This window comes from Hyaena hyaena, unplaced genomic scaffold, assembly GCF_003009895.1.
Source record: "Hyaena hyaena isolate Hyena2069 unplaced genomic scaffold, ASM300989v1 scaffold_591, whole genome shotgun sequence".
Lineage (NCBI taxonomy): Eukaryota > Metazoa > Chordata > Mammalia > Carnivora > Hyaenidae > Hyaena > Hyaena hyaena.
This window is the reverse complement of record NW_024081224.1, coordinates 68551-82801: the sequence shown is the minus strand read 5'-3', so window position 1 is coordinate 82801 and position 14251 is coordinate 68551. Positions and strand designations below refer to the sequence as shown.

The 14251-nt window shown below is 37.9% G+C and overlaps 1 protein-coding gene across 1 annotated transcript in view; it reads left to right on the top strand.

Moving 5' to 3' along the window:
* Window positions 1–14251, top strand: part of ALMS1 (ALMS1 centrosome and basal body associated protein) — a 130764-nt gene that overhangs the window by 52311 nt on the left and 64202 nt on the right. The window contains exons 8-9 of the mRNA XM_039256887.1: window positions 4023–9791; window positions 11041–11174. Coding sequence (XP_039112818.1) covers window positions 4023–9791; window positions 11041–11174 — 5903 coding nt within the window. The remainder of the gene's footprint in view (window positions 1–4022; window positions 9792–11040; window positions 11175–14251) is intronic.

Genomic DNA, 14251 nt, shown 5'->3' with positions numbered 1-14251 from the left:
ATGATTGGTGATGTTGAGCATTTTTTCATGTGTCTGTAAGACATCTGGATGTTTTCTTTGGAAAAGTGTCTCTTCATGTCTTTTGCCCAGTTCTTCACTGGATTATTTGCTTTTTTGGATGTTGAGTTTGATAAGTTCTTAATAAATTTTGTGGAATGTTTTATTTCATCCTTTTGAAAGGTAGTTTTGCTGGGTTTAGAATTCTTGGTGGACAGTCTTTTTGTTTTAGTACTCTGAATATGTCTTCCCCTAGTCTTCTGGCCTTAGTTATTTCTGATGAGAAGTCAGCTATTAATCTTATTAGCATTCCCCTATATGTGATTTCTTTTCTCTTACTGCTTTCAAGATATTCAGTCTTTCAACATTATGATTATGTATTGGTGTGGATCTCTGTGTTTATCCTACATTGAGTTCATCGAGCTTCTCAGATGTGTAGATTATCTTTCCACTTCTTTCATCAGTGTCTTGTAGTTTGTAATGTGCAGATCTTTCACCTCCCAGGTTAAATTTATTGCTAAGTAATTTTTTAAAATGTAATTATAAATGGGATTGTGTTCTTAATTTAATAGTTCTTTTTTAGTGTATAAAAACATAACTAATTTTGTATGTTAATTTTGTAACCTGCAACTTCACTGAATTTGTTTTTTAGTTCTAACAGTTTACTGGTGGAGTCTTCAGGAGTTTGATATGTAATAGTATGCCATCTACAAATAGAGACAATTTTACTTCTTCCTTTCCTATTTGGATGTCTTTTTTCTCTTCCATTTTCTTGCCTAATTGCTCTGGCTAGGATTTCCAGTACTTTGTTGAATAAAGTGGTGAGAGTGGGAACCCTTATCTTGTCATGATGTTAGAGGAAGAGCTTTAAATTTATCACTGTTGAGTATGCTGTTAGCTGTGGGCTTATTGTATATGGCCTTTATAATGTTGAGGTATATTCCCTCTACACCCTCTTTATTGAGACTTTTTATCATGAATCGATGTTGAATTTTGTCAGTTCCTTTTTCCATATCTGTTGAACTGATTGCATTATTTTTATCTTTCATTTTGTTAATATTGGTATATCATATTGATTGATTTGCAGATGTTGAGCCATCCTTTCATTCCTAGAATAAATCCTACTTGATCTTGTATATGATTCTTTTAATGTATTATTGAATTTGGTCTGCTAATATCTTGTTGAGGATTTTTGCATCTACGTTCATTAGGGATATTGGCTTGTCATTTTACTTTTTTGTAATTTTCTTGTTAGGTTTTGGCATCAGAGTAATGCTGGCTTTCTAGAACATGTTTGGAAGTGTTCCCTTTTATTTTTTGAAAGAGTTAGAGAACGATTGGTATTAATTGTTTAAATGTTCAGTAGAATTCACCAATGAAGCCATCTGGTTCTGGACTTTTTTTGGTGTGATGCTTTTGCAGTCAAATGCTCTACCCTGAGCTATCCCCCCAGTTGGGACACTTTTGATTACTGATTCAGTCTTCTAACTAGTAATTAGTCTGTTCAGATTTCCTCCTTTTTTATGATTCAGTCTTGGCAGGTTATACGTTTCTTCTTGGTTATCAGATTTGTTGGTGTAAAAGTGTAGAAAGTCTTTTATGAGTTTTTGCATTTCTGTGGTATCAGTTGTAATATTTCCTTTTTCCTTTATTATTTAATCTATTTGTGTCTCTCTGGTTTGTGGGGGGTGGTGGTGGTGATTCTAGCTAAAGGTTTGTCAACTTGTTAATCTTTTAAAATAATCAGATCTTAGTTGCACTGATTTTTTTTTCCAATTTTTATTTAGTCTTTACTTCATTTATTTCTGCTCTGATCCTTGTTTTCTTCCTTCCTCTGGCTTTGGACTTTGTTCTTTTTCTGGTTCTTAAAGATGTAAAGTTAGGTTGTTTATTTGATGAGGTTTTCTTATTTCTTGCTGTAGGCATTTATCACTATTAACTTCCCTCTTAGAATGCTATAACTGTATGCATATGTTTTGGTGTATTTCTGTTTTCATTCGTTTCAAGGTTTTTGATTTCTTCTTTGAGCCATTGGTTGTTTACTTTGTTAATCTATTTGCTTTTTTAATTTCTGAGTCTTTTTTTCTCACAAAAATTTCCATAATTCATATACCTTTTCAAGTTATTATGCGGATTACAGCTTTCCTTCTCTTTTAGTTTTCTTGAAGAGTTAATACTTGATACTCTACTTCCTTACCTTATAATTTACTCCTCAACCCATTTAATTTTATATTTAGCTACTTTTTTGAAGCTCACCTTTGGGTTTAGAACAGCAGTCAGCTTAGTGAAAAGAATTCAGAATTTGGAGTTAGAATTAAAAGGTTAAAGTGCCCGTTTTTGTCACTTACTGTAGAACTCTGAAAAAGTTATTTAACTACCATTCAAAATGTCTGAGGACTGAAAGTTTTGGACATAACTAGGGAGCTTGTTAGAAATGTAAAATTTCAGATCCCACCCTACACGTATTGATCAGATTTTGCAAGTTTACAAGATCTCCATATTGAGAAGCAGTCTTATATCTTTATCTTTGAATCTTAATTTCTTTGTAAAGGGCAGATGGTCCACCACTTAGGACCTGTGGTAATTTTGCCCAGTTTTATGTCATTGTAAATGCTCTGTTTAAGTTAGGCTAGGCTAAGCTGTGATATTTGGTAGATTAGATTATTGTATGTATTTTTGACTTATTATGTGTTTGGCTTATGATGGGTTTATTGGGATGTAACCCCATTATGAGGTGAAGATCTGTATAGATAATACTTATATATATCAGCCATCTTGCCATCATCTCACATACTATATGTTTTACCATTTATTATCTGCTTCCTACTATTAGAATGGAAGCTTTGTGAGGCAGAATTAGAGTATCAGGTTTGTCTTTTTATTTTCCTATTTCCTATATCGAGAACAGTGAGTGGCACAAAGTAAACATTAATTTTTTTGAATGAAGAAATGAATAAATGCATTTTTGGTCAAATCTTGTTATTTGTATTGCAGTCATTTACTTTCTACTGCAATTTAGAGTTAGAATTACTGTACAAATGTAGAAATTACTATTGTTGCAGAAAGTTCTATTAGTGCTACTTACACTTTTGCATTCCCTTCACAACCATCTTGAATCTCTATTTCTGCAGTACAGTTCTGATCAAATCTATCAACAGCTCCCCATGCCGTCTAGAATTAAGTTCAAAATCCTTAGTGTAACCTTTAAATACTTTGTAGTTTCATATAGTTAAAAATATTTATCTTTTTCAGGGTGCATTTATTGGAAGAATCATTTAAACCCACTGCATGTATAGTATCCCTCTGGGCCCTCATAGGACTTGAGGGAAAGGGGAACCCATGAAAATAGGTTGATGATCCTTTGCTATGCCATGGAATAAAGTCTTTTGTCTCTGATTGAAGAGTCTCCTGTCTTTTGCTGGCATATATGACACAATAACAGGCTAACTTATTAGTTTATAACTTAGGGTGAAATCCCAGACTGGAGAGCATTTTCCCATCACTTTAAAAATTCTTGAAAAATCTAAATTTTACGATCCACATAATATATCAAATGGCTATGCTGCTATGTTTTTAATGTTTATTTATTTTGAGAGAGACAGAGACAGAGCATGAACAAGGGAGGGGCAGAGAGAGAGAGGGGAGAGACACAGAATCTGAAGCAGGTTCCAGGCTCTAAGCTTCAGCACAGGGCTCAACACGGAGCTCAAACTCCCGAACAATGAGATCATGACCTGAGCCAAAGTTGGATACTTAACTGACTGAGCCACCCAGGCACCCTGATATGCTGCTGTTTTTAAACACTACTCTATTGTTGACTATTTAAATCATTTCTACATTAGTGTGGAAATATCTTTATAAATATTTGTCTCTTTTGATGAGTGTTTCCTTAGGATTTGGATTCCCTACTAGAAGTGTAAAGGTCATAGGAAGGAAAGCTTACTTTATTTCCTTTATGCATAAAAGAAGTGTTTCTTAATTAAAAAAAAAACATGTACTAGTATTAACAAATCTCTTTTTTTTAGGAGATACGTCTAAAGAAGGCACAGCTACAGTTACTCAGTTCAGTTTGAAACCAGGCATCACTACTACTCCTGGAGATTCAGATACTGGATCTCATTTATCCTTGTTCCCGGAGGACTTTCCTCAGTTGACTTTAAGGTCTCCTCAAGAGAATACTATTGGTCCACATACTGATACACTCAACCAACAAGCATTGGATAGTCATATACCTGAAAAGACTCTAAAAGTTTCAGCTGTTCATGAGCTAGCTGACCAGAAGACTGGGATATCAACAGTACCCTCTAGTTCCTGCTCACAAAGAGGGAAGCCCGATACTTTATACTTACGTGCCTTGCCAGATAGTCACCTAACTGAAGAGGCTACAAAAGTTTTGGCTGTTCTGGGATCTGTTGACCAGAAGACTGGCATACCTACAGTCTTTCCAAGTTCCTACTCACTTGGAGAGAAACACAGTATTTTCTACTCACAGTCCTTGCCAGACAGTTATCTAACTGAAGAGGCTCTGAAAGTTTCAGCTGTTCTTGGGTCTGCTGACCAGGGGACTGAGAAAACAACAGTACCTTCTACTTCCTATTTAGAAAGAGAAAAACACGTTAATTTCTCCCAGCAGCAGTTGTCAGACAGTCATCTAACTGAACAGGCCTTGAAAGTTTCAGTTGTTTCTGGACCATCTGATGAAAACACTGGGATACCTACATTACCTTCAATTTCCTACTCACTTGGAGAGAAGCCCAGTATCTTTTATCAGCAGACCTTGCCAGATAGTCATTTAATTGAACAGGCTCAGAAAGTTTCAGCTGTTCCTGGACCAGTTGATCTAGGTACCCAGTTGACTAGGGTACCTGCAGCATCCTCTACTTACTACTCATATGGAGAAAGTCCCCAAGTTTTCTATCAACAGACAGTGCCAGAAAGTCATCTACTTGAACAGGCTCTGAAATTTTCAGCAGTTCCTGGATCTACTGAGCAGAAGACTGGGATACCAACGGTAACTTCTACTCCCTATTCCCATAGAGAGAAGCCCAGTCTTTTTTGCCATCAGGAGTTACCAGATAGTTCTCTAACTGAACAGGCTCAGAAAGTATCACCTGTTCCTGGACCTGCTGAGCAGAAGACTGGGATACCAGCTGTAACCTCTACTTCCTATTTCCATAGAGAGGAGCCCAGTATTTTCTTCCAACAGAAGTTGCCAGGTAGTCCTCTAACCGAACAGACCCTGAAATTTTCAGCTGCTCCTGGATCTACCGAGCAGAGGACTGGGATACCAACATTAACCTCTGCTTCCTATTCACATAGAGAGAAGCCCAATATTTTCTGCCAGCATGAGTTACCAGAGAGTCCTCTAACTGAACAGGCTCAGAAAATTTCAACTGCTCCTGGATCTACTGAGCAGAAGACTGGGATACCAGCTATAACCTCTACTTCCTATTTCCATAGAGAGAAGCCCAGTATTTTCTTCCAACAGGAGTTGCCAGGTAGTCCTCTAACCGAAGAGGCCCTGAAATTTTCAGCTGCTCCTGGATCTACTGAGCAGAAGACTGGGATACCAACCGTAACCTCTGCTTCCTATTCACATAGAGAGAAGCCTGATATTTTCTTCCAACAGGAGTTGCCAGATAGTTCTCTAACTGAACAGGCCCTGAAATTTTCAGATGCTCCTGGATCTGCCGAGCAGAGGACTGGGATACCAACTGTAACCTCTGCTTCCTATTCACATAGAGAGAAGCCCAATATTTTCTGCCAGCAAGAGTTACCAGAGAGTCCTCTACCTGAACAGGCTCAGAAAGTTTCAGCTGCTCCTGGACCTGGTGAGCAGAAGACTGGGATATTAACCATAACCTCTACTTCCTATTCACATGGAGAGAAGCCTGATATTTTCTGCCAACAAGAGTTAACAGATAGTCCTCTAATTGAACAGGCTCAGAAAGTTTCAGCTGCTCCTGGATTTGCTGAGCAGAAGACTGGGATACCAACCGTAACCTTTACTTCCTATTCACTTAAGGAGAAGCCCTGTCTTTTCTACCAACAAGAGTTGCCAGATAATCCTCTAACTGAACAGGCCCAGATAGTTCCAGGTGTTTCTGGACCAGATGACCAGAATACTGGGATAGCAATAGGGTCTTCTAGGCCCTACTCACTTGGAGAGCAGCCTAATATTTTTTCCCAGCAGGTATTACCAGATAGTCATCTAACTGACGAGACTCTGAAAGTTTCATCTGCTCCTAGACCAGGTAACCCAAAGACTGGGATACCAACAGTACCCTCTAGTTCTTACTCACATAGGGAGAATTCCAGTATTTTCTACCAACAGGTCTTACCAGGCTGTCATCTATCTGAAGAGGCTCTGAAAGTTTCAGTTGCTTGTGGACCAGCTGAAATAAAGAGTGAGTTACCATCAGAAGCCTCTAATTTCTACACAGAGAGAGAGACCAGTATTTTCTTCCAACAAGAGTTGCCAGACAGTCATCTAACTGAACAGGCTCAGAAGGTTTCACCTGTTCCTGGACCTACTGACCAGAAGACTGAGATATCAACAGTAACCTCCACTTCTTACTCACATATAGAAAAGCCCTTTATTTTCTACCCACAAGGCTTGCCGCACAGTCATCTACCTCAAGAAGCTCTAAAAATTACAGCTGTTTCTGAACCAGCTGATGAGAAGATTGGAATACCAGTAGTTCCCTCCACTTCCTACTCACAGAGAGAGAAGCCCATTATTTTCTACCCACAGATCATACCAGATACTCATCTCACTGAAGAGGCTCTGAAAGTTTCAGCCATATCTGGATCAGCTGACTGGAAGACTGGAATACCAACAGTATCCTCTACTTCCTACTCACATAGAGAGGAGCCTATTTGTTTTTCCCCACAGGCCTTGACAGGCAGTCATCTACTTGAAGAGGCTCTGAAAGTTTCAGTTCTTCCTGAACCAGCTGACCAAAAGACTGAGCTACCACCAGAACCTTTTAATTCCTACTCACATGGAGAGAAGTCCATTCTCTTCTACCCACAGAGCTTGACAGATAGCCAGGTACCTCAGGAGGTTCTGAAAGTTTCAGTTCTTCCTGGATCAGCTGACCAGAAGACTGAGCTACCATCAGAACCTTTTAATTCCTACTCACATGAAGAGAAGTCCATTCTCTTCTACCCACAGAGCTTGACAGATAGCCAGGTACCTCAGGAGGTTCTGAAAGTTTCAGCTGTTTCTAGACCAGCTGATCAGAAGACTGGGCTGCTATCAGAACCTTCTAGCTCCTACTCACATAGAGAGAAACCCATTATTTTCTATTCACAGGGTTTGACAGCCAGCCAGGTACCCCAGGAGGCTCTCAGAGTTTCAGCTATTCCTGGACCAGCTGACCAGAAGACTGGGTTGCCATCAGAATCTTCTAGTTCCTACTCACTTGGAGGAAAGTCTTTTATTTTCTACGAACAGGCCTTATCAGATAGACATCTCACTGAAGAGGCTCTTAATATTTCAGCTTCTCCTGGACCAGCAGACCAAGAAACTGGGATATCAACAGCGCCTTCTATCTCATACTCTCATATAGAGAAGCCAAGTATTTTGTACCAACAGCCTTTGTCAGACAGTCAGCTGGCTGTAGAAGTTGTAGACGTTCCAGCTGTTTCTGGGCCAGGTGACCAGGAGATCAGAAAACCAACAGTTACCTCTACTTCCTACTCACATACAGAGAATCCCGTCTTTTCTTATCAGCAAGAATCGCTAGATCTTACTCAAGAGGCTTTAAAAGTTTTAAAGGTTCCTGGACTAGGTGACCAGAAGACTGGCATACCAGCATTAACCTCTACTTTTTACTCACATACTGAGAAGCCCAACATTTCTTACCAGCAGGAGTTGCCAGATCCTAATGAAGGTGCTTTAAGAGTTTTAGGCGCTCCTGGGCCAGCTGACCAGAAGACTGGGTTACAAATTGGGACCTCCGCTTCCTATTCACATAGAGAGAACCCTATCTTTTCTTACCAGAAGGAGTCATCAAATATTACTGAAGAAACTTGGAAAGTTTCACCTGTTTCTGCACTAGCTAACCAGAAGACTGAGATACATATAATCCCCTCTAGTTCCTACTCATCCAGAGAGAAGGGCAGTATTTTTTACCAGCAAGAGTTTCCAGATGTTACTGAAAAAGCTTTAAAAGTTTTCGTTCTTCCTGGACCTGTTGACCAGAAGACTGAAATACCAACAGGACCTTCTAGCTCTTCCTCACATAAAGAGAATCTCACGATTTCACCTGTGATTTTACCAGATGTCCAGAAGACTGAGTTTCTAACAGCTCCCCCTAGTTCCTACTCACAAAAAGAAAAACCCAAAATTTCAACTGTGATTGGATCAGATGACCAGAAGTCTCCATTACTGACAGTTTTTCATAATTCCTATTCTCAGAGAGTAAAGCCCACTATTTTATTTGAACAGCAGTTGCCAGATAGATATCAAAGTGAGGATATTCTGAAGATTTCACCTGTCCCTGAACCAACTGATGTGAATTCTGGGATACCAATACCTCTTTATAGTTCCTCTTCCCACAGAGAGAAATCTAATATTTTCTACCCACAGGAATTGCCAGACAAACATTTAGCTGAAGATGCACTGAAGGTTTCAACAGTTCCTGTACCAGCTAACCAGAAAAGTCTGTTACCAACAGCTCCTCCTAGTTCCTTTTCACACAGAGAGAAACCAAATATATTCTACCAACAGGATTTTCCAGATAGACCTCTACCTGAAGATGCTGTGATGTTCTCAAGTGGTCTTGGGCAAACTGATCAAATTAGTGGGTTATCAACAGTTACTCCTGGTACTTATTCACATAGTGAGAAGCAGAAACTTGTTTCAGACCATGTTCAAATGCTAATAGATAATTTGGATTCTCCTAACTCCAGTATTATCTCAAGTAGTATGCCTTTAAGTTCTCAGGCTGCTGGTAGAGTTGTAATAAGTAAGCCAGAATCTTTAGGTTTTGAAGATATTGGCTCTGATGAAATTCAAGATACAAGCAATAGTTCTAAAACTCTTAAAGAGATTCGGACCCTTTTAATGGAGGCAGAAAATATAGCACTGAAACGATGCAATTTTTCTGCTCCTCTTGTCCCTTTCCGAGATGTTAATGATATTTCATTTGTACAATCTAAGAAGATGGTTTGCTTCAAAGAACCCCTCACAGCTGCTGAATTTAATAGTGATTTGCCTCAGAGACTGCCATATACAGAGGAAAGCCCAAGTGACAAGTACATACAGAAAGATAGTAGCACACAGACAAATCTGAAATGCCAGAGAGGCATTGAGAATTGGGAGTTTATTAGTTCAACAACAGTTAGAAGTCCTCTACAAGAAGCAGAAAGCAAAGCCAGAGTGAGGTTAGATGAAACTCTTCGACAATATAGAGCAGCCAAATCCGTAATGAGATCTGAACCTGAAGGATATTGTGGAACCATTGAGAATAAAATTGTTATCCCTTTGATGACTGTCATTAAAAGTGACTCAAGTAGTGATGCCAGTTCCTGCTCGTGCGACAGTAATTCTTTGGAGTCAGTTTCTGATGTTCTTGTAAACTTCTTTCCATATGCTTCGCCCAAGACAAGCTTGACAGATAGCAGAGAAGAAGAAGGTGTGTCAGAGAGTGATGATTGTGGTGGTAGCAGTGTAGATTCACTGGCTGCACATGTCAAAAACCTCCTCAAGTGTGAATCCTCATTGAATCATGCTAAGCAAATACTCAGAAATGCAGAAGAAGAGGAATGTCGAGTACGAGCACGAGGTAGGAACTGATCATTTGTCAAGTCAGGTCAGGCTTATAAACATTATAGTTTAATAATTTGTTTAAAGTTAAGTGTTTGGACTCTAAATTTATTTTCTTGTAGAACTGTTGAATGGTTAAGTTTTCCACCACCATGCAGAATAAGTCCATTTAACCAATAATGTAACTAAGTCACAGTATTAACAGTAGTAGTCTGAGTTTAGGGTCTTAGGTATGTAGGTTCTGAAGCCTGAAGGAGAGTAAGGAGATAGCTTGAGTTTCCAGATTCCTAAAGTACTTCTGTTTCCTTAATCCTCCTATTATAGGATTCTCTTTTAAAGGCAGAAACAAACAAAAAACAGTTTGCTCTCCTCTAAATCACACTGTATCATAAAACTAAATACACTTCTCCTCTTTTCTAATACAGTTCTTAGAGCATATTTTATACATTAGAAAAAACTGAAGTATTTCACACTAAAACTTGGGTTAGAGGTTTAAAAGAAGATGTTCTAATCCCATTAATCTCTAATAATAGAATGCCATTAAAAAAATGTATAAGACAAAATGGGGAATTAAAATTTTTAAAAAAATATTTATTCATTAAAAAAATTTAATGTTCCTATTTATTTTTGAGACAGAGACAGAGCATGAGCAGGGGAAGGGCCAGAGACAGAGCGAGACATAGGCTCCTTAGCAGGCTGATGCAGCAGCCCTGATTTAGGGCTCAAACCCACGAACTGTGAGATGCTTAACCAACTGAGCCACCCCGGTGCCCCTGGGGAATATATTTTAGAGAGCAACCTATAAACAGTTCAGGCCTACTTGGGATTTTTCCCTTGAGATTAACTACTTGCCATTCCTTTTATCACTTATGCATATTTGACTCTCCAGAAAACTCCAATAATTTATTATTGTTAAATACCAGCTCTCACGGAAGCAGCAGTAACTGTAGCAGGAATGTATAGGGGAGGCAAAGGGACTGTCTGATTGGAAGGAAGATTAAGATAAAAATAATTGAAAAATCATATTAAAGTGGCCTCTGGAGAAATACCTGTAGAATGTGGTTTTTAAAAACCACACTTTTCAGTGAAATGATTGCTCTTAAGAACTTCTAATAGTTTGTCATATAATTGAGAACACCTACATTTTGCTAAGTATTGTGGTAGGCATTTAGTTGGATGTATTGATGGTTTTCTGTGTCCTTGTAATCACTGACAAATTATGATTTTTGAGTTGCATTATCTCCAGTGTTTTTATGTTTTCTTTTTAGCCTGGAATCTGAAATTTAATCTGGCTCATGAGTGTGGCTACTCCATTTCAGAATTAAATGAAGCCGACAGGAGAAAAGTAGAAGAGATCAAAGCAGAGTTGTTCAGTCATGGGAGAACAACTGAGTTGTCCAAGGTATAAAAGAAATCTAGCAATGAAGAAAGGAAATGTGAAAGAAAGGGTGGTGGAGTTTGTATCTCTTACTTGGGCATTGATGACACCAACTGAGTCATTAATAGTCTTTGGCTAAAGTTCCTATTTAAGGATTAGGCTCCGTAGATTTTGATTAATTTCAAATTCATCTATTGAAAAAATTTATCTCCTTAGGAAAATAAGAATAGATTTGCCTTATCATTTTTATTTCCTCTTGAGGGTAATAGCTTGAAATGCAGATCGAGTCCAGCTAATTTTCAGATGTGTATTATCTACTTTATATAATAGCTTATGTAAAAATAATTTTCATTTTCATAGTACTTATTTTCATCCAGTTGTGAATTACTTCATACATAGTAAAGAATATATATGAAATATATATAAAGAATGAAAGAAAAATATAAATAGTTCCTGTTTATTGGCTAACTAACTTGATAAGTGGAATGTTACCAAATACCAGAGAAGTCCTGGGTGTCCCCTCCCCAGCCATACATCTGTTACTTCCTATCCTGACATGTATTGATTTTCTCTTGTGTTCAATATGGTTTTGAATTCTTTAATAGAGTCAACATGGTACATATTCTGAGAATTGCATTTTTCATTTAGACTTGGGTTTTTGAGATTCTTCTGTGCAGGTGTATACAGTTTTAGTTTATTTTTAGTACTGTAAGCTTTCTAGTGTATGAATATATCATAGTTTGTCCATTCTCTTGTGGATAGGGCATTTGGTCTGCTTTTATGAACAGTAATAGGATATGGTAATATGTATCTTACAAGGTTTTGGTATAGGTTATATGAGATAATGCTTAGTAGAATGTGTGATATCTAGCTTTCATTAATTGGCAGCTATTATATTGCTATTGCTAAAAATAGATAAGATATATACATAAGCTTTATGGCCTAATTCATACAGTTTTTTAGAAAATTTTTTGTCAGTGATACAACATAATTATTTGGCTTATCTCTTTTATGAAAAAATTTTCTTAAAAGTATAACTTACACTGGATTTTACAACTAATCCAATGTTATTTTCACATAACACTATACCACTTCAAGTAGTGTGAGTACCTTCTAATAACAAAGTACAGTTGATCCTTGAACAGTACAGCAGTTAGGGGAACGAGCTCTGCACACAGTTGAAATTCTGCATATAATTTTTAACTCCCCCAAAACTACTAATGGCCTACTGTTGACCACAAGCCTTACAGATAACATAGTCAGTTAACATATTTTGTAAGTTAGGTGTTTTATATGTTATATTTTTACAAGAAATGTAATCTAGAGAAAAGAAAATGTTACTGTCATAAGGAAAATACATTTACAGTACTATACTGTATTTATCAAAAAATTCAGTGTGTAAGTGGACACATGCAGTTCAAGGGTTAAATGTATTCCTGATTTCTCCTCCTCATCCCTTGTATTATGCTGTCATTCATTCATACATATATATATACACACATGCACAAGCAATATTTTGAACAAACTGTTATCTGTGAGATCAGTTAAGAATAAGAAAAAAAGTGTGTATGTGTGTTTTTAACTGTTACTTCTTTGATATTCTTCCCTTTATGTAGATCTGAGTTTCTGACTTGTATTTTTCTTTTCTCTAAAGTACTTCTGTTAACATCTGTTGCATGGCACGTCTTCTGGCAACAAATTCCCTTTACTTTTGTTTGTCTGGGAAAGCCTTTATTCCTCCTTCAGTTTCAACGATGATTTCATAGGGTATGGAATTCCAAGCCTGTACTTTTTTCTTCAACACTTTAAATATTTTATTCTTTTCTTGTTTGCATAATTTCTGAGGAGACGGCGGATATAATTCTTTGTTCCTCTGTAGATAAGGCGGTTTTACCTTCTAGCTTCTTTCATTATTTTTTATCTTTGATCTTTTGTACTTTGAAAATGTCATATATAGGTAATTTGGCGGGGGGCATTTATCCTGCTTTGTGTTTTGTGAACTTCTTGGATCTGTACTTCAGTGCCTGACAGTTAATTGAGAGGAAATTTTTAATGTTTTATTTTATTTTTGTGAGAGAGAGAGAGAATATGAGTGGGAGAGGGGCAGAGAAAGAGGGAGACGACATAGAATCCGAAGCAGGTTGCAGGCTCCAAGCTGTCAGCACAAAGCCTAATGTGGGGCTCGAACTCACAAACCACAAGATCATGACCTGAGCTGAAGTTGAAGCTTAACTGACTGAGCCACCCAGGTACCCCATGGTGTTTATTTTTTTTTGAGTCTTTGTTCTCTTTGCTTTTTAATTTTGGAGTTTTTGTTGAGATATCCTCTGCTCAGGATTCTTTCGTTAGCCATGTCTGGTTTAGTAATAAGCCCATCAAAGGCATTCTTCATTTCTGTTAAAGTGTTCAATTTCTAATATTTCTTTTTCATTCTTTATTAGGATTTCCATTTCCTTGCTTACATTGTCCTTGTGTTCTTCCCTGCTGTCCACTTTATCCATCAGAGCTCTTAGCATATCATCATTGTTTTAAATTTCTGGTCTGATAATGCCAACATCCTGACATGTCTGGTTTTGATGCTTGCTATTTCTTTTCAACTAGTTTTTTTTGCTTTGTAGTATGCTGTGTTGTGGGGCCTGTAGCCGGTTTATTACATTAAAAATATGCAATTATGACCTACGAATAAAGTGACATTAGCCACGCTCACAAGGCTGCCAGATAGCTTCCACGGCATCCAGATTTCCACTCTGGGGAAGTGAAAATCCCAAGGTCATTTTGATTGAAGATACAGTTTTGGTACACACACCCAAAGGAAGTAAGGTTGCAATATTTATTACTTACTGATCCTAGAAGCAGGGGTAGTAGTGGGTGGGTGGGTGTGGGTTACGGCCAGGGCCACTCAGTGAGCTCTAGGGGAAAGGCAGCCCTCTGTCTCAGGTCATGAGCAAGCAGGAAATAAGAGAACAGGGTAGCAAGCACCTATTACCTATAAGGTGGTTGGGGCAAAAGTCACTAACTTTTCATGGGCTCAAGTCTTAAGTTATCGTTTCATAAAGATGCTTGAGGGAAACAAAGTGGAGACTTCTGGTGGGGAATCCCAA